General features: G+C 35.5%; 1 protein-coding gene and 1 non-coding gene across 2 annotated transcripts; both read left to right on the top strand.

The window, feature by feature from the left end:
• Window positions 1–9,567: 9,567 nt before the first annotated feature.
• Window positions 9,568–15,052, top strand: LOC121243425 (prostaglandin E synthase 2-like). Its single transcript, XM_041141544.1, has 6 exons — window positions 9,568–10,090; window positions 11,995–12,129; window positions 12,219–12,306; window positions 12,821–12,915; window positions 13,596–13,763; window positions 14,646–15,052. The coding sequence occupies exons 1-6, from the start codon at window positions 9,748–9,750 to the stop codon at window positions 14,804–14,806; spliced, it is 990 nt and encodes a 329-aa protein (XP_040997478.1). The 5' UTR covers window positions 9,568–9,747; the 3' UTR covers window positions 14,807–15,052.
• Window positions 11,459–11,549, top strand: LOC121243802. The gene has a single exon (XR_005936286.1). It is a non-coding gene; the product is annotated as a small nucleolar RNA Z223 (small nucleolar RNA).
• Window positions 15,053–26,960: the final 11,908 nt, after the last annotated feature.

The following is a 26,960-nucleotide window of genomic DNA, read 5'->3' as shown; positions in this document are numbered from 1 at the left end:
CTAGGCAATATTATTGTTGCTCTTATTTTTAGGCCTTATGTTTCCTTGATATCCATCCACTCTCTCTTCTGGTGGCTTTTTCTACATAAATTTGTCTGTCAAGTTTAGTATGGACCAAAATCCGCCACTTTGGACAAATTCCACCCAAGCAACATATCATTATATCTACCTACATAGACATCATGCCCCATTAAAAAAGACCATCTGCATGGTTGGAAATCAATTGCAATTTAGAGTCCTGCTATACAACCTCTTACTATTCCTCCAACTTCCGCACACCACTTACGTGGCTTTTCTCTTTTTTTTTTTTTTTTTTTTTGGCATAAAGATGATTTGGCATTATTGAAGAAAAAAACTTAAAGAAATAAAAAAAAAATCTATGACATTCTCAGTTCACCAGTTCATGCGTCCGTTTGGGTTAGGGGTGTGCAAAATTCTGAGAATTCCGACTCCGTCCGACCTCCGCTCCGACGCTGACTCCGACGAAGTCGGAGTTGTCGGAATTCGGAGTCGGAGTCGGAGCTCCATGTAGCTCCGACTCCGACTCCGAATTTTTTTTTAAACCCAGTTGTAAAACGACGTCGTTTTACAATTGGGTTTAAAAAAAAATTATTGAACGACACCGTTCCACTTAATATGGAACGGCGTCGTTTCATATGTCTTCCTAAGGAAGCCTCATGAGCCTCATACGTTCCCCTTCCCCCCCTTCTTCTTCCTTCTCCAGTTCTTCTTCTTCTTCCTTCTCCCTTCTCTCTCTCGTCTCCCGTCCCAGCGACTGAACCATCCCTTCTCTCTCGCGTCTTCCGTCCTAGTGCCAGCGTGCCGCCGTTCGTCGTTGCTCCGCCGTGCCGCCGTTCCTCGTTGCTCCTCTATTCAGCTTCCACCTACGGTGAGCCCTAAATTTATGAGCCCTAAATTTAATTCAAGCACGTCTCTTATGAATTGGAGCCAGTAGTTGTGATTCTTGTGAATTGGTTGTATTGAATATTCAATATAGTCCCAACACGGCGCTCAAAACCCTGAATTTTACATTGTATTGCAGACTTGCGCTTGAGCGAGGTGTCGAGCGCAAGTCGAGCGCACGTTGTATTGAACATTGGCTCGAGTGCCACGTCGAGCGCAAGTCGAGAGAACCTCTCTGGATGGGTTCTGCTCGAGCGCCACGTCGAGCGCATTTCGAGCGAACCTCTCTGGATGGATTCTGCTCGAGCGCCATGTCAAGCGCAAGTCGAGCGAATCTCTCTGTATGGGTTCTGCTCGAGCGCCACGTCGAGCGAACCTCTCTAGATGGATTCTGCTAGAGCGCCATGTCGACCGCACGTCGAGCGAACCTCTCTGGATGGATTCTGCTCGAGCGCCATGTCGAGCGCATTTCAAGGGAACCTCTCTGGATGGATTCTGCTCGAGCGCCACGTCGAGCGCACGTCGAGCGGACCTCTCTGGATGGGTTCCGCTCGAGCGAACGTCGAGCGCACGTCGAGCGAACCTCTCTGGATGGGTTCCGCTGAGTCGAGCGCAAGTCAACCGAACCTCGATGTAATAATACATCGATACAATAATATATTATGATACAATAATACATGTCCTATTGTATAATACAATAGCCTAGTTTATTTTTAAACTAATTTTTTGCTTCTAATTTAATTTTTTCAGCTTCATTGATTGTGATATGGATCCTAGACATAGTGGAGATGATCGTCCACAAAGGAATGTGGCGGATGCCAATGCTACAACTCCTACACCGGTGGGTACTTCCACCCCTAGAGCCACATCTAGGGCAGCTACATCTAGAGCAGCTACATCTAGAGCAGCTACATCTTGTGCGAGTAGTCGACTCTCACTCCCAGTTGATATAGAGGATGAGGATATGTTCAACGAAGAAGAGGAGATGCCCATTGAGCAAGATCAACCACCACGACCTTTTAAAAAGAGGTCGTGGACATGGGAGCATTTCACCAAAATTCCTCGTGAAATTACGAACCCAGTAGCAAGATGCCATTACTGTGGATCACTTTGTGGATGCCATTCGAAGAAGCAAGGTACCAGTGTGTTAATAGTACATCTAAATGGTTGTCAACGATATAAGATAGCGAAGGGATTGCAAGCCACTGATCAGACCAACCTCAGTTACCAAACTTCTACAGCCACTGATGGTACACAGACTAAGAAATTGGTCATCCCTCAATAAAGTGAGAAGATGTTGAGGGACATGCTTGCAGAGATGATAATTACTGATGAGATGCCATTTACCACAGTCGAGAAAAGAGGCTTTCGAAAGTTTCTAAATTTTGTTGAGCCACGATTTCCCATTCCATCACGGTATACAGTGATGCGAGATTGTATGAAGAGGCATGCGAAGGACAAGGAGGAGATAAGGAAGATGTTTATTACCACTGGCCAGAGAGTGTCTTTTACGACTGACACATGGACTTCCATACAGAACGTCTGCTACATGTGTATCACAGCACACTACATTGATAGTGAGTGGATTTTGCATAAAAAAATTATTGGTTTTAAAGAAATTGTGGATCATAAAGGTGCATCCATTGGCGCGAAGATGGATGATTGTTTAAAGGACTGGGGAATTCAAAAAGTGCTGTGTATTACAGTTGACAATGCCAGTGCGAATGAAACAGCAATTGATTGGTTTAAGCGGAACACGACGGTGAGAGATGATGTCATTCGGGCCCACGAGTTTATTCACGTTCGATGTTGTGCTCATATCATTAACCTCATAGTTGTTGAGGGATTAAAAGAGGTTCATGATTCCATAACCCGAGTCCGCAACATTGTACGATATGTGAGGGGTTCCCCTCAAAGGCTTGCCAAGTTTAAGGCAATAGCAGAATATCTGAAGATTGAATGTTCTAGTATGCTGTGCTTGGACGTTCCGACTGGATGGAATTCTACATACATGATGTTGGATGTGGCACAGAAGTACCAAAAAGCATTCGAGCGGATGGAGGTCGAGGATGGGGGCCTGAGGTATGCTTTGTTGGAGCCAGCAGGACAGGGGCTCGGTGAGCCGGACGCACATGATTGGACCAGTGTGAGTTATTTTGTTGAATTTTTAAGAACTTTTTATGAGATAACCATGCGGCTATCTGGATCCAAATATACGACTGCGAACTCATTTTTCAACGAGCTCTCGGAGCTTCACTTCCAGTTGGAAAATAGTTGTACTGACTCTGCTGGATTGTTATCTGCTATGGCTACGAGGATGAAGATCAAATATGATAAATATTGGGGGAATATTGAGAAGATAAATAGATTGCTATTTGTAGCTGTGATCCTTGACCCCCGAGTTAAGTTGGCCGTTCTAGAATTTTGGGTAAATTCCGTCCTCGGGGCAGTGAAGGCTGCAGAGTTTATTAAATTGCTAAAAAGTGATGTTGATGACTTATATCATCACTACAGTACTAGTGCTCAGCCTTCATCCGCAGTTGGTAGCTCCTCACATTCGAGGCCGACAGGATTGACAGTTTCCTCAGGTGATACTGACCCATCTGTAGGGGTTAGAGGCAATCGTATTATACACAGTATCATCAACTCATGTCAACAAGGAATATTATGCATTGTATATCTGAGGTTGAACGATATTTTATGGAAGCTGTCGAGGCACCTAGTGATGTATTTCAGTTATTAACTTGGTGGAAAGTTAATTCCACCAAGTATCCAGTCATTTCCCGTGTGGCCCGAGATGTGCTAGCCATTCCTGTCACTACAGTTGCCTCAGAGTCGGCATTTAGCACTGGAGGTCTCGTGTTGGATGCTTATCGGTGTTCATTGTCACCGTCAACCGTGGAGGCCCTCGTTTGCACACAGAATTGGATAAGTGAAACGCCTATTGGACTAGATACCGTTGGCGTTGATGCCGAGAGCTATAGGCTTGAATCGGGTAAGTTTATATACTTTTAAATGATGATTTAATTATTTTTAATGTTTCTAACTTCTAATTTTTATGATTTTATAGATCTAATTGTGAACCCTAACATAATTACCGATGATTGAGAGTCTGGAACGGACGCTACTTGAGAGTTGGGATGGAGTTGGGAGAACCTCCTTTCTTGGTAAGAATCAAATTATTCTTTTACCGTATTCAATTTTTTATTATCAATTTTTTTTCATCTATTGATTGCTACTTTCTATCTTCATTTCAGGCATGACCAATGGAACAAAAATTATTTGACTGAAATTCGTGTTTAATCGAATTGTAGTTATATTTCAAATTATAGTCATATTGTTATTACGTTAATAATGAGACTGTTATAACTTATGGCTACATCATACATGTTATTTACTTTTTAAACTATTTATATAGTTATATTTATGTAGTCATATCCCGAGCAAAGACGTGAGATAAGTACTCTTTATTCTATAATTTCTATTAGTACTTATTCATCCTCTCTCAAACGTTTAGAATTTATTATCCAACTGAAATTAATCGAATTATAGAAATTCGTACCATCATTCTTTTTTATAAAATTTTAAATTTATGTAATTTTCAACTCATGAGTCATGAGCACTTTTAATGCTAAATTTCAGGCGGACATAAAACAAATTAAAGATATAATCAACATTCAGTAACAAAATCAGAACGAATATTTAAATTATTGAAAACTCTTGAATAAACCAAATATTTGTAGATCGTTTCACTTTAAAAAAATATATATATGTTGCTCACTATCTGAAACGAAATTGAACAATAAAATTTAAATAATAATAAAATAAAATAAAATTTTGTGAGGAGTTCGGAAATTATGTTCGGAGTCGAAGCTCCGACCTCCGATCGGAGTTCGGGGCTCCGACCTCCGGTCGGAGTTCCGATCGGAGTTCAGAGCTCCGACCTCCGATCGGAGTTCCGATCGGAGTTCGGAGCTCCGACCTCCGATCGGAATCGGACTCTGACTACCTTCGGAGTCAGAGTCGGAGGGAAAATCCGCCTCCGACTTGAGTCGGAGTCGGAGGTCGGAAATGACATCTCTGACTCCGTCGGAGTCGGAGCCCACCCCTAGTTTGGGTAATAAAAAATCATCATTATCGTTATGTCAGTCAGTCTGTCTTTTGGTCAGTTCATTATTTATCTGGGTAATCCAAATTGCACTTTCTCTGCACAATAAAGTTAAATACATGTTAAAGACTTTTTAAAAGGAAAATTCGAACTTCTTTAGTTTTTCATTAATGGTTTTTTTTAGTTTTATTATTTTAAATTGGGTTTTGCCGGTTGTGTCAGTATAAATTTACATTTTTTTTTTCACTTTTCCAATGTATTCTTTTAATATTTTTAAATATTTAACAAAATTTTAAAAGGTCACAAAACCATTAAAAAATATTTTTAATCACTGTGTAAAAAAAAAAACACGTACTTGGGATCCCCAATCGAGACCCCTTTGGGTTTAGCATTACTCAAGGAAAATAAAAAATAAAAAAACTCCATGCATGCCTTAGTTCGCCGGTTCATCAGTCTGTCTGGGTAATGATGGATCAAATTATTATCCACAAATATTTATTAAAACTTACATTTTTTTTCCTATGCATCAAATTATTGAAATCTATTTTATTTTTATAAAAAATATATTATTTCTTCAAAATAGAACTAGGCAAACGTGTTTTGCACGTTACTCCAATACTAGTAGATTTATATGTAAGAACAACTGCTAAATTTAAGAACCAATCAATCGATTATATATAAAAATTCATTTAATACATTTTGAATAGTTTTTGTGCAAGCCACAATCAATTATATAACTAATAATGAAAATTTTTAAGAAAACACATGACCAATAATAATATATAATTAATCAAAAAGAATGTCCATAAGATTCAAGAATTGAAGCAATTGGATAGAGAAAAGGGAGATCTAGGGCTCTCCTAATAAAGCGTATATTTTCTCACCAATTAAAAGCTTTATTCAAGATTCCCAGTTGAGTTTATACCATACAAGTGGCTAGCACACAACATTAATATTAATTTAATTGTGCAATTAGAAGTAAATATCAAAATGACCAACACATCATATATATATATATATATATATATATATATATTTATATGTATACATCATCATCATCAATCAGCAAGGCATGCACATGAGAGCTAGCAAAGGAGGAAATAACCATGACAGTTCCTGGACTTACGAAATAGAATAAAGGTGGATATATATGTAGCCAACAAAGTTTCAGAATTCAGAGCCCAAACATAATTCATATGTAATTTCAATACTTCTCAAAATTAATTGAATATGCACATACATGAATAGAAATTAATGGATATATATATATATATATATATTTATATGCACAAAATTTATGCACTCTGTCATAATCGTTGACATTGATAAAGTTAGAATGATTTGGAAATGTGAAACATGGTCAGCAATTTGTGCAAATTGCAAGACCATATTCATGAATTCAAAGCTGAAGAGAGTAACTAGTACTCCATGCATGTTCAGTACTCCATGAATTCAAATTGCAAGACCTTAATTCACTCTACTTCCCTATCAAGGGTAGAAATAACAGAACAGAGAAAATGACCCATAGAAGTATATCGATCATTCATAGGAAGCATACCTACTTAAAAAAAAAAAAAAAATCAAAGTTGAAGCAGATTAGACTCAAGCTATATAAATTAGTTTTGTTATGCTTTGCCAACAAAGAGAACACAAATTATTTTTTTAAAAAAAAGAAAAAAATGGAAAGCAACGGCATGAAGCATTATTTTTTTCAAATTTTGGGAATAATTTGAGAAAATAAAATGTCTTATTTGTGTCGACGTGCAATGGAGGCTTCAATTTCAGGTGAGGGGCTTTGGTGGTCTTCGGGTTTGGCGTTGTTGATGGAGGCGACGTAATGGTTTGGCCAGAGAAAATGGAGGCGACGAAATGGTTTGGTTAGATAAAATGGAGGCGACTGGTGGTTTTCCGTTGTTGATGAAGGCAATGGAAACAAGGGAGAGAAGTTTTTGAGAGAGAGGGAGGCTTGAAGAAGACGAAAATGAGGGAGAAGGGAGAGCAGATTTAGCGACTGGTGGTTTGTCATTGTTGATGGAGGCGACGGATTTCAAGGGAGAGAGGGAGGCTTGAAGAAGACGAAAACAAGGAAAAATGGAGCAAATCTACTTTTTCGCTTGAAGAAGACAAAAATTTTTAATCTATTAACTCATGCCACATGAGATGCCACGTCAGGCAGGATGGTCAAGCGGGAAGGGCAAGCGGTGAGCGTAGTTTTTTCCTTCATTTTTTAGGTTAAAATGAATGAAATAAGTTGAGATGAATTTAACTTTTTATGGAAAGTTGAAAAAGTAGTGGGTCTTATCAATGATTGGTTTGAGATTAGTTAAGTTTGATTCAACAATCAAACACAGCCTAAAATTTGGTGATCTGGGTATTTTATGTAAACATGATATGGAGAAGACTTATGATTATGTTAACTAGGACTTCATACGATACTTGCTTGGGAGGTGTGGATTTAAGGAGATATGTGTGGATTTAAGGAGATATGGTGCTATTGGATTAGGTATTGCATATCTAGAGTGAGGTTCTCAATTTCGGTGAATGGTAGTCCAGTTGGCTTCTTCAATAGCTCTCGCAGACTAAGGCAATGTGATCCTCTATCTATGCTTCTTTTTGTCATTGTTATGGAGTTGTTTAATGTAATGATTTCTGCTATGGTTGCATGTGACTTTATGATCGGGTTTTCGGTTGGTGACACCAATCGAGGTACTCTTAACATTTCTCATTTATCATTTGCAAATGATATTTTGACATTTTGTGATGCAAACCAAAATCAGATTTGTTCTTTAAAAGGCATTCTTACTTTGCTTTGAAGTTGTGTCCGATTGAAAATGAACTTATCCAATCAGAGTTGGTTCCATTGAGAAATGTTCGCAATCTCCAAACGTTGACCAACACTCTTGGATGCAAAGGTCTTATCCTTTCTCGTGAGATAACTTAGCCTTTTGTTGGGGCCTTTTTCATTACTAAATCTATTTGAGATGAGATAATAGAGAAGATTGAACATAGAGTGACTGGTTGGAAGAGATTATAGTTGTCAAAAGGTGGTAAGACCACACTAATCAAGAGCACCTGTCCAACTTACCAACTTAATTCTTATATTTGTTCCCAATTCCATTGAGTGTGGCTATACAAATTGAGAAACTCCATTGTGATTTCCTTTGGAGTGAGTTAGGGGATGAGTTCGAGTTCCACCTGTCCAAGTGGGATAAGGCATACTCTCCAATCTCTATTGGTGTGCTAGGAATTAGAAATTGGTTGGTATTCAATTAGATTCTTTTTAAGAAATGTATGTGGCGGTATAACATGGAGAGTGAATCTTTATGGAAGTTGGTGATTTATTTCAAGTACGGGGTATGTAGGGGGTGAAGCACTAGGAAAGTATAAGGGGTTTATGGAGTAGAATTCTGGAAGCACATTAGAAGATGTTGGAGGGTTTTTGCTCAACACACTAGAATCGTGATGGGAGATGGATCTAGAATAAGATTTTGGCATGATTTATGGTGTGGAAATAAAGCCCTTAAAGATACATGCCCTATAGTTTTTTAGGATTGTGTGTGAAAAAGGAAGCCTTACTGGTGGACGTCATGAAGATTTATGGCGATTCAATCCAATGGAATGTGAGCTTTATTAGGGTGATCCATGATTGGGAAGTTAGTAGCTTTTATAATTTTTCAAACTCTTATATGCCGTGAGATTGAGAACTCAGGAAACTAACAATTTATGGTGGGTATCAGTTAGAAAAGGTAAATTTTTTGTTTGTTCCTCTAAGACCCTCACAAATCTGCTGCATAATCACTTTCCATAAAGAAATAATTGGAGAAACAAGGTGTCTCTCAAGGCACTATGTTCCGCTTTAACAACTTCTTTAAGCAAGATTTTGACAATGGATACTTTACAGAAACGTTAGGTGATTGTTGTGGATTGGTGTTGTATATAAAAAATGACGAAACTGTGAATTATCTTTTGCTAAATTGTAAGCTCGTCAGAGCATTATGAGATGATGTCTTCAGTTAAATGGAGCTAGCCTGGGTTATGCCTACTACTGTGGTTGAGCTTCTGGCCACCTAGACGACTTTTGGCGATATTCCACAAATCACAATGGTGTAAAAGATTATTTTTATATGTATTCTACAGTGCCATGAAATGAACAAAGTGTTAGTACTTTTGAAGATAAAGAGTTTCATTGGAAGATATTATATTATTCTTTGTTAAAACTTTATTTCTATAAGCTCAAGTTCAAGATCTTATTGTTTTTATTTCTTCCTCCTAACAATGTGTTAACTCTTTTTAATATAATATTTTACTTATAAAAAAAATAATGATTTTTACTTGCATGTATAAATAACTAAAATATGCTCATTTAAGCTGTATTTAGATGTTAAATTAAGTTGAGTTGAGATGATAAAATATTATTAGAATATTATTTTTTTAATATTATTATTATTTTATGATTTAAAAAATTGAATTATTTATTATATTTTATATTAAAATTTAAAAAATTTATAATAATCAGTCAAAATGAATTGAGATTGGTTTAGCTTTCAAGCAAAAAAAAAAAAATTGGAAAAAAACTCGAGAAGGCGATTTTTATCGAGCAAACTTGTAAACAAATAACACGAAGCGATACCCACCCATTGGTAAGGAAATCACTACACACCCAAAACCCCATTAAAACCTCCCTTCTTCGAGAGAGATCTGATTCAACCGATTCGACTCTCTCGATATCAGACGCCATGAGAAGAGCTTCTACTCTTGCATCCTCCGTCCTCTCCCGGACCCTCGCTACCGCCCACGGTGGCGTCAATTCAGCCGCCGTGAACCACCGGCTCCTCCAGGTGGCGCTCTTCGGCAGCACGGGTGGTTCGTACGCCCGTGGTAGGTGGTTCTCTTCCTTCACTGGCTCTCCGGCGCGATCCGTGTCTGTCGGTGTCGCTGGTGCGCTGCTCTCGGTAGCCGCAGCGGCCACGTCACTCCTCCAGGAGGTCCACGCGAAGGAGCCACCGCCGACTGAGCTCGTCCCGAAGGACGTCATTCTTTACCAATACGAAGCTTGCCCCTTCTGCAACAAAGTTAGAGGTAAGAATCTCTTTGGCTGATCTGTCTTGAACTTTTAAATAAGTGAAAATCTTGTTGCATCGAAATCTAAGTTCCAATTCTTACCTCTAATTGGTGATTAGCTATGAGTAGTAGGCTTAATGTTTTGTGTGGGTTTTCATGTATGGAACTGCGAGATTCTGTTTTTCTTCTTCTTCTTCTTTTTGGGATCGTGGGCTTTTTTGTTTTTTTTTTGTTGAAAAAGACGAAGTTGAAATCCACCTTAATTGTACCCATTTCTCATTTTTAGCAAGTTAGGGTGATGCTTCTAAAGGCCTTCGCGTCCAACAGTGGGAAAAGTACATAATATATCTCTTGCCAATGGTAGGACTTCTCACATTTACATGTTTATAGTTATGAAACGTATTTTCCGTCCAAATTTCTTATTTGTGATGACGAGGAATCCTGGAAACCGTGCAAACGTAATGTCTTTTACCCTGTTAAACACTGGACCTGTGTAGGACGTCCCCATCACACTGATCAGGAAAATCATTGCCTTTTTCACCGCAGCCCCAAAACATGTTTGCACCCAAGGGTTCGAACCTTGGACCTAAAGGGAGCGTACCACCAAGATGAAGGTTCTTACCACTTGAGCCAACCCTTAGTCGTTAAGATTTCTTATTTAAAAAAGGGCAATACCAAGTTAAAAACTTTAAGAGATTGTTTTATAAATTTGAAAGTCCATAATTTTATAGTTAGGTTCCTAGTTGAAGCAAGTTTTTTGGGTTTATGCAATTTTTTAGATCTATATGTCCATAGGCTGGAAGGTTTTCTTTTCTTAAACACAAAATATTAGTTTACCAATTATCTAGTCTCCTTAAATCTCATACATTTCTCTCTTTTGTCAAATTGACAAAAATAAAATAAAACCATCTGAATATTGTCATACAATGCTATAGAAGGTGACAATGATGATTATTCAAGTAATTAAGTTTTTTCCCTATTATCATTTTGAGCTAAGCTTAAAAATATGATCCTAGGAGCCTACATATATATATATATATATATATATATATTTTTTTTTTTTTTTTTTATCAGTGAGCCTGTATTTATAAACAAAAAACTATTTCTATATTTTTAGTGTCCTAACTTTTCAATTTTTGTTGTTTCGGGATATTTCTCTTTTGGCAAACAAAATGAATTCTTTGAATTTTTTTTTTTTAAATTGTGTTGGTTTGATTCTGTTATCTGTGCTTCTGGGAAAAAAGTCTGAATATCTCGATATGAGCTGACTTTGGTCTATTCATTATTTCTGAAAATACTCATTTTTGTAAATTTTTATAATTATAGAACTGTTACTGATAATTGACAAATAAATCTTCATCTTACCCATCGAAATTTTAATGGAAAAATTGATAGTGATGATGAAGTTACAATTTTAAATGCCAGTTCTGCTTCAGAAATTCTTTATTGATAGAGCTATTTGTGATCTGAGTGCATCATTGCGTCGTTTCTTCAAATAACATATAGTATTTTCAAACCTTTCCATTTTGTGTTGAAATTGGCTTCCATCTTTTTGTATTTCTTGTTGGTTTACTTCAAATATGATATTTTGGTGTTTTATTTCACCCTTTTCGCTAATTGATAGAATTCGTACATATTATTTCATTTAGTTAGAATTCGTCCTGTTTTCAGGGAGAACCTACGTGAGGCTGTTATATCATGACATGATATTATTGGTCCATTCTTAGAGCCAATTGATGATGATGTGGGTGCTTATTGGATTATACTCAAGCAAATTTAATTTATGCTTTATGTTTTATCTTTTGAAGTCATGACTCTGGATGGGAGTGGTTGTTATTGTGCAAGTTACCTCTTGATGTGTTGGTGTTGTTTTTGTATTACGCTTTTTACCAGTTGGTGATGATATTTCCTTGCCATCCCAGCCTTTCTAGACTACTATGACATACCATACAAAGTCGTGGAAGTCAACCCAATTAGTAAGAAAGAAATCAAATGGTCTGACTATAAAAAGGTGCCTATATTGATGGTAGATGGGGAACAGCTGACTGACTCATCAGGTACTTGCCATTCATTGAACATAGGCTTGTTTTTACTTGTTCAGTTTCATTTTAAGTATTCATTAAACTCGTATATGGCATGCTGGCAGTTATCATTGACAAGCTGGGTCATAGGATTCATCCAGAAAAAAGGGCCGTATCAGACATGGATGATGATGAAGAGACAAAGTGGCGCCGGTATTTTGTTTTAATACTTCATGATTTTTTACCCTTGGCTAAGCATATGTGAATGATTTGAGTACTTCTACCTGTTGCCTTAAATAATTCTGGCTAATGGCATACATTGTGAATTAGAAGCTGGTAGGAAAATGATATGTTTACATGTTCAAGAGTTTATGACAATATATTATGTACATAAGAACGTCTAAACATTCCCTAATATTTATTTTTGTATGCACTACCATGTGTATAGACACTCATGCCTACATATGTGTTATAAAAAATAATGTAAGTATCTTTGATTTTGGAAGACATTCTAAAATAATGCTCTCCTCCTCCTGCCTTGTGTTATTATTTCTTAGCTTCCATACTTATAAAAAAAAAAGAAAATTATTTCTTAGCTTCCACAGGAGTTGAATGGTATACTTTTGCTTTATCATTTCAAGTCTTGATCAGGATTTAGTAGGCATTACAAGTACAATGATGGCTTTTGAAAATTACTGTCTTCTAATTTTATGCCTTGATGGTGTAGGTGGGTTGACAGTCACTTGGTGCATATATTATCGCCAAACATATATCGAAATGCTTCTGAGGCACTTGAATCCTTTGACTACATCACAAGCAATGGTAAGAAATGCATGAATCCATTAAGAATTTATTGGTATTTTCATTTCTTAATCTAGACAACAAAAAGGGTATTTTGTACATTTCTATCGAATAAATGTGATGCGTAAATTCTCTTTTTTGAGAATTGTACTTATAAAAAAAAAAAATTCTCTTTTTTGAGAATCTTGTATGGTTAGATGTTGGTCGTAGGTATCAGGGGGCATTTCATCCTATTCTTCTTTTCTTGACTTCTTGATTGTCCATTTTCTGTTGAATAAATGTGATTGTGAAATTCTCTTTATTGAGAATGTTGTATGATTGGATGCCGGCGTAGGCAGCTGGGGGCATTCCATCCTTTTCTTCTAATCCTCCACTTCTGTCTTTTGCTAAAAATGTGCCAAAGCTTTGGCCTGTCATGCCTTAATAGACTAGTTTTTTTTTTTTTTTTAATTTTTTTTATGGTGTGCTGTGTTCGATACATCGGATCTGTTATCTTCTGGGGTTATCACAAAACTGTGGATCCGTGTGGCTGGGTGGGTGGGGAGGAGACATGTACTCTCATGTTACCATTCTACATATGTTTGGAATTTTGTACCAATTGTTCTTCTCCTGCTCCTACATTCTCAAGTGAATGATTAACTTGAGCTTTAGACATTGGATGATAACATTACTTCTCACAGCGATGTCTTATAATATTGCAGGTAATTTTGGCTTCACAGAAAAAATCACAGCGAAATATGCTGGGGCTGCTGCTATGTATTTTGTGTCCAAGAAATTGAAAAAGAAATATAACATCACTGATGAACGGGCAGCCCTCTATGAAGCTGCGGAAACATGGGTGGATGCTCTAAATGGCAGGGATTTCCTTGGTATGCATCTGTGACAACCGCATTAGCATGCAATAGATTTCATTCAATTTATGTTTTCTTTTGGGTTGGTTTGATTAGTACATATGCTTGATGAATATTGAGCACCACCCCTGTAGCTATCACTGCTAACTTCATTGCTCACAAATGTCCCAACTACATTCTGTAGAGGGAAAATATCTCCCCAAGCATCAGGTTCATTAGTTCCATGAGTCAAATATTTTGTCAGGCCCAATGATCTACCCTTCCTGATTTCTCTCTGGCGTCTCTCATTTTAACATATTCATTCTAGTTGGGGTTGTGGATTTCTTCCATTCTTCATTTTTGCTCTCCGTAGAATAATTTAGTTCTCTCTTTTTATTTTTAGAACTTAGGGAGAAAATGTAGGTGGTTTTGATGGTAAGACATTGCAATGGCAGTGGATTTCCTTGTTGAACTAAACTACCATGATGCAATCTCACCAATCCCACCCCAGCCCTTGGACAAAATCGGTCCGGTCATTGAGTTCCAGAAAGATCTTCGCAAAGTGGTGCCTTTGGAGATCACACTTCCTCCCTATCATTGTTCAAGAAGGCAGATTCAAGTGAGAGAGAGAGATGACTGAGCGTAAGATTTTGGTTTGAGATGGTGGCAACGGATGGGTGGCCCATCCCAGAGTCTCTTTTGAGGGTGGTGGAGAATAGTGGTCTCATAGGGATGGTGATGTTCACCATGGCTGAAAGAAAGAATTAAAGTTCTTTAAATTCAGTTTGTTACGCGTCTCTCATCAAGTGACCATATTGTTCACTTATTATGAAAAAAAAATATTGTTCACTTATACATTAAAAAAAAAAAAAAAAAACTATGACCATATTGTTCATTTGTTCTTGTTTCTCATTGTGTCAGGGGGCTCCAAGCCTAATTTAGCTGATCTTGCCGTCTTTGGGGTGTTAAGACCCATCCGTAACTTGAGGTCTGGTAAAGATATGGTGGAGCACACTCGTATTGGAGATTGGTACTCAAGAATGGAGAGTTCTGTTGGAGAGTCTCCTAGGATTAAAGTATAAACTGCTGGTCAATTGGTCTCTGCCTTTCTCAGGCTTGTAGGCTCTCTCACTACCTGAGTATATTTAATGCACAAAAACTGAAAGATTTTAGAAGAAACATTCTTGGTCCTTTGCAACTAGAAGGTGTGGTAAACGATTCTTATAAGCCAATTTTTGCCCTTACTATTGATTGTTTGGCAACTGAAATGATATTTATTACTGCATGTTAATCACAGACAAGAAATAAAGGAATTGTGGTTTGCAATATTCAAACTTAGTCGTTGCATATTAACGATGGTCGCCTTTTCGCTGCCTGAATTTTCTTGCATGCTTTTTCCTCAAGCCATGGATTTCACTACCCTGAGTTCAGGAATTCTCTCATATATTCTATGCAAACCACTGATCTTTTTTGCTGTATTCTGCATTTTTGGCTGACAGTGACAAGTGTTTTAACTTTAGACAAAAGGTTAATTGACCCACCCCAAAAACAAAGTTTCTCTTGTTGGCTCTTAGGTCTCTGACGCCACTGCACTCTCTTAAAAAGATGTTTATTAAATAAAGAGAGAGAATTGATGATTTTTGCAGGTGGAAAGACTTATGGTGCTAGTTGAACGAGGAATAGGATCAATGTATATTAACAAATTTTGGTACCACATTCATTATCAAATTACTCTTTATATGACTAATTCATGCTTCCAAGAATCATAACTAGGATCTTTAGCTTGCGGGTGAAACTACAAAAGTATTTTTTTGGCACCAGGTGTCTGAGAATAGCGTCTTGATTAATCTTGGGGGTGCACAAGCACTCAATAAAGAGTTTTCCGTAAGTGCACATTGGGTAATTCAAGAGAAAAATCTTCCAATCCGATAGTCCCTATAGATTGTTTGTATCTAAGGGAATTTGAACCTTAAGACTTAGGAGGAGCATACCCAAAGTCCAAGGCCTTTATCACTTGAGCCAACTTCTAGGGATTGAGTATTCTTTGTAAAAGTACCTTACAAACATTAAAAGATTTGCTTTATAAGGCAAAAAAGGTGTCATTTGTTGCAAAGGAGCCAAAGTGGCATATGGACTCCGGTGAACATGAAATAAGTCATAGGATTTAATATGACCCTAGTCGAAATATATACATTTGTCAAATGTCCTATTAGATGATGCAGAAGCTGTGAGTTTGTGTCTCTGATGTCTCTTCTATGTGAAAGTAATTGCTCAAAAATAACTGGATCTGCATAATCAATTGCAAGGGACAGGACCCGTTGATTGTAATGCAAATAATTTCATTATTTCTGTTTTGCACTTGCTTAGAGAAATGAGAAGTAAAAAAGACGAACTTTTTTTTTTTTTATGTATAATGTATGATCATGCTTTTAAGAAATTTATGAATTATATTAATGCAGAACTCTTTTTGTTGATAAATAAATACTCATTTTATCGCAAGAGGAGAGAGATTCAACACACATTTCTATACTTTCTTTATTAGTAATACTAGGTACAAGTTATAAATGAACAAGTCCCACTTAGACCTTTTATAAAAGAGTGGATTTCGTCAATTTTTTCTTTTTACACGTTTTTAAGGTAAGGTCTACTTTTTTACAAAGTCTTGCGCGACACTTGTTTATTTGAAATTTGTACAAATAATTTCTCTTTCTTAGGAGAAAAGATATTTGCAATCGTGTATTGTCTAACTGCTACGTAATTGTTTTGAAAAAAGTGAATAAAACATGAACCCACATGAAAAAAATTAATTGTTTAATAATGGATCTCACTCTTTTTTAAAGTGATAACTCTATGTTTACGTATTTTACAGTTGTATATAGAATTACTCGTTTCTTAAATGGTCATCTAGCAGCTTAATTTTGGATTAAAACCACAGCTTGAATTTTTTAAGTCCAGAAGAAATGCATTAATTAACAGATGGATCTCACTTTATACTCCATTGAATTACATAGAAAATCAGAATGGATTGAGATATAAAAATATTAAGCCGTTTTTTTATAAGAACAATTTGGGTCTCCTCAAACCGGAAAAGTAAAACTAAGGAAATTAAATTCAAATAACAGTGCACAATAAATTATAGAAACACATATTTAAGATTAAAATGATAAGATAAGTCATGCATAGATCAAATTATATGTAGTCAACTATGTAGTAGGTGTGTCCGGACACCTAACTTCAAATAAAATTTGAGAAGTGTTAAATTTTGAAAGAAATTTCATAAAAATAAAATCACAAACTGACGTGATTTCATGTGATATGTCAAATTTACTTTACAATAAAAATTAATTTACAACTTGACGTAATATTTATTCACATCAATTTATAAATTTATTTTTATAAAATCTATTTATAGAGGAAGTATTGCTCATAAAAGTTTTTGTAGGACTAGTGGGTATCTATTGTGACGCTTACAAATTTCGCTTGAGGTTTGATGAAAAATGAAATGTTGGGATATGCAACACAAGATTACATATACACGTTCATAACAGTTAAAATGCAATGCATCTAGTATACTTCTAACAATATGCAGTAAATACAACGGATAATATTTTTCTTTTGATCAACATACATTGTACCACAATGCTAATATAAAAACATAATCACTTTTCATTCATATTCACATAGCCAAAAGTCACCTCATTCATCCAACTAATCTATAAACAAAATAACATAGTACTGGAGATAGGACTCCATAGTTACAAACAAACAAAACTCTAATCTAAATACCCAGCCGCTTACGCAGCTTTGCTATAAGCTCTAGAATAATATCCAAACATTGGAGGATTGACTCCATAAGCTTCCCGAGGCTCCTCTTTGGCCTATTTGACATCGTCCAGTCAGGGGTTCGCTGCTCCTCCATTTCTTGACACATCGTCTACCATTCCAGAGGGAAATGATAGTTGAGACTGCCACAATGAGATTTATAAAATCTCAACAAGTAAAGCTCATAATCTATCAACAGTATAAACAAGCATGCATGATAGTCAACACGACGCGTATGCTTGATGAACATGAACTTGCTTATAAAAACATAACTTAGTAACATCATGACTATGATGAATATGACATGCTTGCATAAACAAAATTCATACATAACTTAGCAATAACATAACTTTTCATGAACATAGCATGCTTGCTTGCGTAAACTGAATTCATTCATGCTTATTCTTGTTGTTACATGATAATGGAAGCTCTACAGTTCCCCATAAACCGTGTGCTCATGTCAGTACCGCATCATATCACAGGTCCTCATATCAGCTATGAGTACGTCTTGAAGGTTTTACATAAACACTCAAGCCATTCAAGTTAACCATAGCAAAAGTATTTAGTAATGGATACTCAGGTAGTTTGAATTAACCATTACAAGAGTATTTCCATATGGCAGTGTGAATTAACCATTACCATAAGTTATGTGCTTGTAAAAAGTGCGGCACCACCGTCATTGGGTGCCTTAACTGCACTTTGGAATCCACTTTTGGACCTATTCAAAGTCTGATTGATGGTACTTGGTCAACTCAAGAGACTCCACTCCATTTTATTAACTCCAGAGTAGATGAGGGAGTTCCAATACAATAATCATTCATCCTAAAAACATAACAACTCATGCATGACTTATAAATATTTTTGTGACAAACTTGTTATGACGTGGCATTCATGACATGCAATAAATATTTATGATTGATATTTAAAATGACATGGAATGACATATAATAATTCAATTAAATAAGCAAAAATAAAACATGAATATAATTGTTTGAATCTTACCACCTCACATACATAAATATACCACAAGTAAGTTATAAGCTAATATACAAAAATCCGTGGGTAAAGTAAGCGTAGTGTGTGCTGAAAGGAGAGATGTTCTAAGGTTAGAAATCCCCACTTAATCATCATAAAAATAGAACTTACTAACTTTGGGCTTAATTTACAAAATTACCCCTTAACTCTTGAGAAATTACAAATTAGCCTCTAAACTTATGAAAATTGCAAATGGGCCCCAAAACTTACCAACATTAACATGCCTCATGTAGATTTCATTCTCAGTCCATTTATAGTATTAGAATTTACAAAAACTCAACTCTACTACAAGAACTTCTCTAGACCGAACCATATATAATCTAAAAATCATGTTTTGCTTTCTATTTGGCCATTTATCACACCATCATGCTTAGACCCGATTTTAAAAACTCATAAAAACCAATTTCCTAGTTATAACATCATGCCAAGACACTAAATCAAACATTTATTAAAACCATAAACTCACAATTTTAAAGAACTACACAAAATATCAATATTAGGTCAAATTGAACCTAATCTTGGTGTTTTTGGCCTATCACTTGCATTTTAACACCAAAGACTCTAAAAGTCTACAAGTCTCAACTTCTAACATGTTAATCTCTCAAAATTAGTTTATAACATGCTTGAATACACACCAAAACTCAACTTATACATCAAATGAGAATCGGTTCCCACAAAAAACATAGAATCTGAAACTTAGCATGCATTTGACATGAATATGGGTGTAAAAATTAACTGGAAAACCAGCCCGGAACCAGTTTGAGACCCGTTCCCTTAGTTCCAAAATCGGCAGGTAGTGGTCCGGTTCCGGTTCTATGCTTTTTAAGACTGGACCGGATCGGACCGGTTTACTATATTATATATTTTAAATTAATTTTTTAATATTATATATAATATTTTTTATATTATATATAATTTATATATATAATAATATAATTTATAATTATATATAAGATAGTGTTATTATAATTTATAACATAAAATTTTAATCATAAACATGAAAATTTATTTGACCAAATGCTTTAAGCATAAAATATATATTAATAATATTTTATGGCCTAATAAATTCTTAACATATTCTTTTTCATAAATACATAATACATTAGTAATACAATTATACATTAGTATATTAATTACATTTCGCTTTAATTAATTAGTATACAGTATATTATTATATTAATTAATTTTTATGCCCTAACACTAATACTATTAAAAGTGAAAAACGGGATCGAATCGGATTGGAACTGGTAAAACTGGAGGTACTGGTTTAGGAGAGTAACCGGTGCATAATCAGTTTTTTAAATGCAAAACCGGTGCATTTCGATTCAATTTTAAATTTTGTCCAAAACCGGACTAGACCGGACCGGTTACGCCCCTAGACATGAACATAGAGACTAAATCATCGATTTAAATGCATACAATCTTGGAACAACACATCCATATACCTCACATTCAAGTTCTAACTTGATCTAAGTATCAAATCCAACATATCATAACAAATAATCACACCAAAGTATCCATAAACTTGAGAGCTTCTAAGTCATGCTTAAAAACATATTTCTTTACATATTTATCCAAATCCAACAAAACCTTAGTCATAAAGTCTTAGAAATCCAACTTAATTCATAAATTAAAACTTTAAGAACATGAGTTTATAAAAATCAAGACCATAGATTCAAGATCCTAATGCTAAAAGACAAACTAAAACAAACAAATCATATGTTAGAGGATTCGGTTCTAATACTTAGTAAATCATGCAAATCTATTTTATTAAAACCTAATATGCTATAAATCAAACCATAAACTTGCAAAAAAATCATAGCAATACCCCATAGCACCAGGATTTACAAGACTTTTCAATAAAACATCACAAACTTCCAAAGCTCAACAATAAACTCAAAACTGAGCACCATACCATCAAAACACTAATATCCAACCTTCAAAACTCTAATAAAAATTAACCAATACTCTTCCAAAAATCTAAGACCCAAAGCTTAATAAAATAAACAAGATATGAGTTAGAAAGGAACTTACAAAGCCAGAAAACAAAAGAGAACAACAACAGAACCTTTCTCCAAATTCACACTCGGTTTCTCTCAAGGAAAGATATGAAAATATTTCAAAGTGAGGGAGAAAATGAGGGTGGTGTGAGGCTTAAAGGGAATGGGGTGATGGATGACTTGTAGTAGGTGGAATGCATGTCATATGATGTGACGATAGGTTGTGGGAGTGGTGAAACAATTGGTTGGAAAAGGGGTTGGAAAATTTGCTCAACCAAATGGTGTTTTGAGTGAGGTTGTTTGAGTGTTTGACCTTCCATTCTAGGGTACACTATTTGAACTACCAAATGGTACAATTTTCATGCCATTGAGCGGTCATTCCATGGGGGGAAACCTTGTATGAGAAGCTAAGGAAAAAGAGGGTCATTCAGTTGGAACATACTTCACCCACTCCGGTTTGCTCATTTAAGGTATAGTTACTTAGGGCTTCAAGTCCACATGCAATTGTTTTGGTCAAATGAAAGTACTATGATGTAAGAGAGTGGATAAAGATGTAAGCGCTTGTACTTGAGTGGTTGGTTGTTTGTGGAAGTGGTTTAAACCAAGAGGGAAACACTTAGTCAAAATTGGATGCATGTTTAAGGTTTGGAGCATTTGGGGTTTCGGTTACCCTAGGGATTTAGGATTTTGGTTTTCACCACCAATTTTGGGGTTTCATTAGGGTTGAAACCTTTTTTGTGGTTGGCCAAATAGTATTTGAATGGAGAGATTAGTGAAATGTGTAAGAAAGTATGTTGACTTGCTTGGTTTTCGCTCCATTCACCTTACACATTTGTACTCCTATTAAAAAGTGTAAAGGGGTTTCCAAATAGAAGGTTGTGATGGTGTCATGTGTCCAAAAAGACTTTTTAGTGATCATAGGCTTATTTAGACATTCTGCATGGCGATGTAATGACTATTTGGTCTAGGTGCCACGTGTCGCTCTCCAATGCAATTCATTTTGCCAAATTATGTTCCTAAATGCCTTAAATAAATAAAAAAGACAATTTGTTCGCCGTAGTGAATCATAATTCAACTACGCTAAAGAACTAAAACCTAATTGATCGTTCGATTCATGAAATCCTTTCAGAATTTCATTGCATTTCTAAGGTTTAAAGAAATTCCTTCTATTGAATTTCTTTCAGGTCGTTACATCTACTCTTTTATATAAAAAGCATGGATCTGTTTAGAATCTCACTTGACCTTTTTGCCCCTACTTTGGTCTCAAAATTATGTGTTCAATTGTTTTTAATATTTGCACATTTAGCTTCTTCCTTTTTAACTCTTCTCTTTAACGATTCAGATAACTTATTGTCGGTGGTTTCTCCTTATGCAACTTTTGAGTAACCTTCGTTTCACGCTTTGTATTTTAAAGGTTAGTTGGGGTTCAGTGTTAAGGCAGAGGCAAGACATTCGATCACAACCTATGGCTAGTCCTTTCCTGCCCGAGAACCCTGGTAATAATTGGCAAACTAATGGGAAGATCTGCTCTGTATCTCCTCGCTATTCTAGTATCAATCCTTTTGCAGTCTCCCATGGGTCATCTCCATAAACTTTTCAGCTGCCTAGGGGATGGCGCCAGACATGGCCATCCAGTCATTTGATTTCCAAACTCTCTAGATTTATTTGTTAGGCACATGGTGATACGAGAGTCTTGTTCTTTTCGAATCAATTGTTGCTGCTCTGCTCTTCTCGAGAGGTAAAGAAAATCCATAGCTCTTTTGGGGTTTAGCTATCTCCATTGGTCTTTCTTTGATGCAGCTGAAGATGGTTTTAACATAAAACTCAATCACATAGCCACATATTGTTTAGTGTTTTTATCGACATCCTTGACGGTTTGGTTTTGGCACAATGATCTATTCTTTTAAGAAATTATAGAAAATTCTTTCTTATATTTGTCTGCTTGTGCCTTCTATAAGTTTAAGGCACACTGAATTTGAAGGCTTTTGTTGTTTTTGGTGTCCGTTTTGTTGTTGCTTTGATTTGCATCATCTCTCAGGTGGTAAAAAAAGCAAAACCCTCACTTTCACTTGAAGATATGATATGATTGTTACTAATTAATAATTTTTCATTTGCTAATGGTATTTGTTCTTCCTTTTTTTTTTTTCCCATTGTCGCGGAAAGACAAAGTACTCAATCTCCAGGCAAGCATCGTGGGGAGCAAAAATGGTTGCTCCTAGGTGAGTACCATAGAGAGCAAAATAGATGAGACTTTCAAAATATGTATTAACATTAAATTAAATATGAAGTCACATTTTTTGAAAATTTGAATTTAACCTTCTTGGCAACAGAAAGAGTGTTCATTTTCATGAAAATGTATATGTCTATCTATCGTGAAAAAGAGAGAGAGCATATATAACATGTGGTAATAATATTGATTATTATTTTCTTGGAGTTTTTAGTTTAGCTTTTAGTGTCTATTAGGATTATTTTTGTTATGTTAGGCTTATTTAGTCCACTAAAAAATGATACAAGAGCATAGTATTATTCCCATTATAATTTCCTGATGAGCCTAGAATAAAATGGTTTTGATGGTCCTCTATTGCTTCCTCTTTGTTTGGTGCTCAATTCATACACCAAAAAAGATTGTGTTGAAATGAATGTTTATTTTGAGTTAACTTCCTATTGTAAACTTGGTTTTATTTTCTTAATTATTTTGAATTTTTTAAAACAAAGAGTATCATTTTACCTTAAACCATTGACCTAACTAGTTCTATGCCCACCACTACTACTTGATTTAGTACTGACATTGGGTGGGAGTGGAGGAATGTTTTGTCCTTGTATCGCATATGATTCTTTAGCATTTCCCATCGTAGAGTCTCCCATAAGTGTTTCTTTTGAAGTGTCCATCTAAAAAGAATCAAACAAATATATCTTAGCAAAACAAAACAAAAAAAAACAAACTTCTAAAATAGTTCATGCTTTCTTCCTAGCAAAACTAATAATAGTTTTTTTTCTTAGCAAAACTAATAACTAATAACAGTTTTTTTCTTATTAGAATATAAAATGACTCGAATACTTTTTTCTTAGCAAAACTAATAAGTTTTTTTTTTTCTTATTAAAGGGAGTCACTGGAACTTGACCTACAAACATACTTTTTAGCAAAACTAATAACAATTTTGAGACACTGATCAAGTTTAACCAATTAGACATATTCTAAACATTGAACAAACCAAACTGTTAATGTCGTGTTTCACACATATTTGGGTCAGGCTCTAATAACTCAGGCTTTTAGAAGTGGACCTGCAAAAGGTGGAGAGTAGTGCAACTAGGAAAGGGCAGCCTTGAGGCCAAGTAACCTCTGATGCCAAAGTTAATAAATATTCTTGAAAGTCTGTAAATAAGTAAAAGAGTTTAGGGATCAGAGAGAGATATTATCATACATTTGATCTGCTATTTATACTATAAGTCTAGGGGGACAGATTGTGCCTTCCCCCATGAAGTCTGTGTCCTTAGTACTGTTCCCTATAATAGAATCTTTAAATGTGGTGTGGCTCTACGACAACGTCATTAATGCGGCGTGTTGCCCGAGTAGTGGAGTCATTAATGCGGTGTGATTCTCTGACCTCCCTCTCCCATACTGTCTTCTTCATGGTCCGTTGATATCTTTCCTATCAGTAGATCAATGGTTCCTCGCATATTACGCCTACTATGTGGGCAGACACTTGAAGGCTGGAAACTACTTGAGGGGCCTTCAGATTGATGAGTCTCATCCCTTGCAGCACCATCCCTTCTGTAGATTGCGTCTAGAAGACTCTTCCCGTGGGCCGGGTTGTAGATTGTTTGTCCTGGATTAGACATTTATCTCAATTCCCTTTCATACACAAGCATGATGGGCTTAGTGGGAGAGAAAATCCCCTTACACAAACAATACAATACTAATAGCTTTAGCCAAAGCACAGCCTGAGTTTAATCAATGCACAAAACAATTTTAATCAATTAAAAATTAGAAATGTAACAAGATTATGAATAATGAACAAACCAAACAATACAAAACTAATAGACTCGTTCAATGCACAAACCAAGTTTAATCAATGAACAAAAAGATTTTAATCAATTAGAAATGTAAAAAGATTATGAACAATTAACAAACCAAACAATCAAAACTAATAGGCTTGGCCAATGCACAAGCAGACTTTATTCTATTAGAAATTAGAAATGTAACAAGATTATGAACAATTAACAAAATTCTACACAAATGAATACCGTATCCATGCCTTAGAGTGAAAACTAAATAGGTGGCACCGTTGCAGTGTGGGGCAGAAGCAAATGAGGGAGAGAGTTTTATGGCAGTAGTGGAGATTGGCTACCAACGATGAGGCGACAGAAGCTAGTCACAAGCGTAGTAGCATGGGGGTGGAGAGGGATGAGTGAAACCTAGTGTGGGGGTAGGGTTGGAAGCCGGTCACAGGTGTAGTAATATTTTAATTAAGTGTGGAGTATGAATTATTTTTTAACATTAGTCTCAATATACATTTTAGTATATTACTAATAGTTATTAGCGTATTTAACATCTTATACGATCAATGAAACCTAGTGTGGGGATAGGGGTGGAAGCCGGTCACAGGCGCGGTAATATTTTAATTAAGTGTGGAGTATGAATCATTTTTTAACATTAGTCTCAATATACATTTTAGTATATTACTAATAGTTATTAGCGTATTTAACATCTTATACGATCAATGGTCAATGGCTATAATTATTTAGGTTAGATAAAAATCACATAATTTTTTTATTACAACAAAAAAATTTCATTATTAAACAGTTACATAAAGATGAATGTTCAAAGGGACATCCATTATAACTACTACATCCTCTTGTAAACATAAAGCCCCTTTGGCCAAGTAATGAGCCACTTGATTAGCACCCCTTTTAACATGCGTAAAAGACCAAGAATGAAAAGACAACAATAACAACTTAATGTCTGAAATGATATGACCACAATAACTAAGATTTTCATTTGCACTATTAATTGCATCCACAATCTATTTTTCATTTCCTTCAAACATCACTTGTGCAAATCCCAAATCTAGACAAAGACTAACAACAATGAAATCACCTCAAGCTTTAGCATCCTTGGGGGGAAAATAAGCCAGTTTAGGAGTTTGTCTGAAAGCCAAGATGTGACCCATAGAATCTCTAATGACAATCCTAGCACCAACCTTACTAGTGCCCCTCTCAAAAACTATATCCCAGTTAGCTTTCACATAACCACTTCTTGGTACCTGCTATCTTGGTTGTATTATCTAATAATGAAGGGCAGGAAGACCACGATGTTGCAGTTCTTGAAATTCTGCAAGACATGCTTTTGCCTAATCAATCAGATGCAAAAGGGTGATCCAAAGATTGTCTAAATACTAGAGAATTTCTTCTAAATCATATACCTCGAGCAATACATAACATTAACTCAACATCTTAGTAGACAATCTCTGCAGGAAATGCAAACATAATTCCTGAAAAGTGATATTTCGAGGAGAAGTTTTTTGAAAAGTGATACAACAATTACCCCATACATCCTGTGCAAAAGGACACTCTTACAAAATGTGTGCCTCCAATTGGCAGATAGGACAATCTCTATTCATTTATATAACTACTTAGAACACATTATAAAATGCTATATAAAAATTATTTAAACAAATATATAATTATTTCGGTCGGTTGGGATAAAAAAACATCTCAAGACGAGATCGAAAATCGAGAATTTTCAACTATTAAGACCATAACTGACCGATTTTACTATTTGTCTGGTTCCAACCGACCAAAACTGACCAATTGAGGCCGAAAATCTTTCACTCCTACATTAGGTTACCTATATTTATAAATTTATTTTTATAAAATTACTTTATAGTAAAAGCTTTACTCTTTTTACCAAAAATATTTGACATGAAGAGACCCACACATCATTTACATAATCATAAAGTAAGTAAATACTACACAATCATTTTGAAAAAGATTGAGATCCACTAATAAAAAAGAGTTATGTTATACACAATCATTTTTACGTATGTTTTGAATGCTCTACTAATGTGATTAACCAAAACAATTATTTTCTATTAAAAAATGACGCAGCTAGTCACATTAATGAAATGCGTAAGAAGTACATAAAAATGACTACACATAGAGTTTTAATTAAAAAATTAATTTTTTACAATATAAATCCTATATTTACTTATTTTTTAAAAAAGAATACGTGACACTCGGTTAAAAATATCATTTCTCGTTCAAAAATAGAACAAAATGATATTTACCGGACGTCGCTATTGTAGTAACATTTAACTACTCTAGGCTAGTTTAATTACACAAAACTAAACCATTTTATCTCGTATAATTATTACAATTT

The sequence above is a fragment of the Juglans microcarpa x Juglans regia genome, chromosome 8D (assembly GCF_004785595.1).
Source record: "Juglans microcarpa x Juglans regia isolate MS1-56 chromosome 8D, Jm3101_v1.0, whole genome shotgun sequence".
In the NCBI taxonomy this organism is placed as follows: domain Eukaryota; kingdom Viridiplantae; phylum Streptophyta; class Magnoliopsida; order Fagales; family Juglandaceae; genus Juglans; species Juglans microcarpa x Juglans regia.
Note: the sequence above shows the minus strand (reverse complement) of the source record. Positions and strands in the feature narration are given on the sequence as shown.

Coding starts and splice junctions, on each gene's coding strand:
- LOC121243425 (XM_041141544.1), top strand. CDS start 9,748: ATGAGAAGAGCTTCTACTCTTGCATCCTCCGTCCTCTCCCGGACCCTC. Junction 12,130..12,218: donor ACAGCTGACTGACTCATCAG/GTACTTGCCATT, acceptor GCATGCTGGCAG/TTATCATTGACAAGCTGGGT. Junction 12,916..13,595: donor TGACTACATCACAAGCAATG/GTAAGAAATGCA, acceptor ATAATATTGCAG/GTAATTTTGGCTTCACAGAA.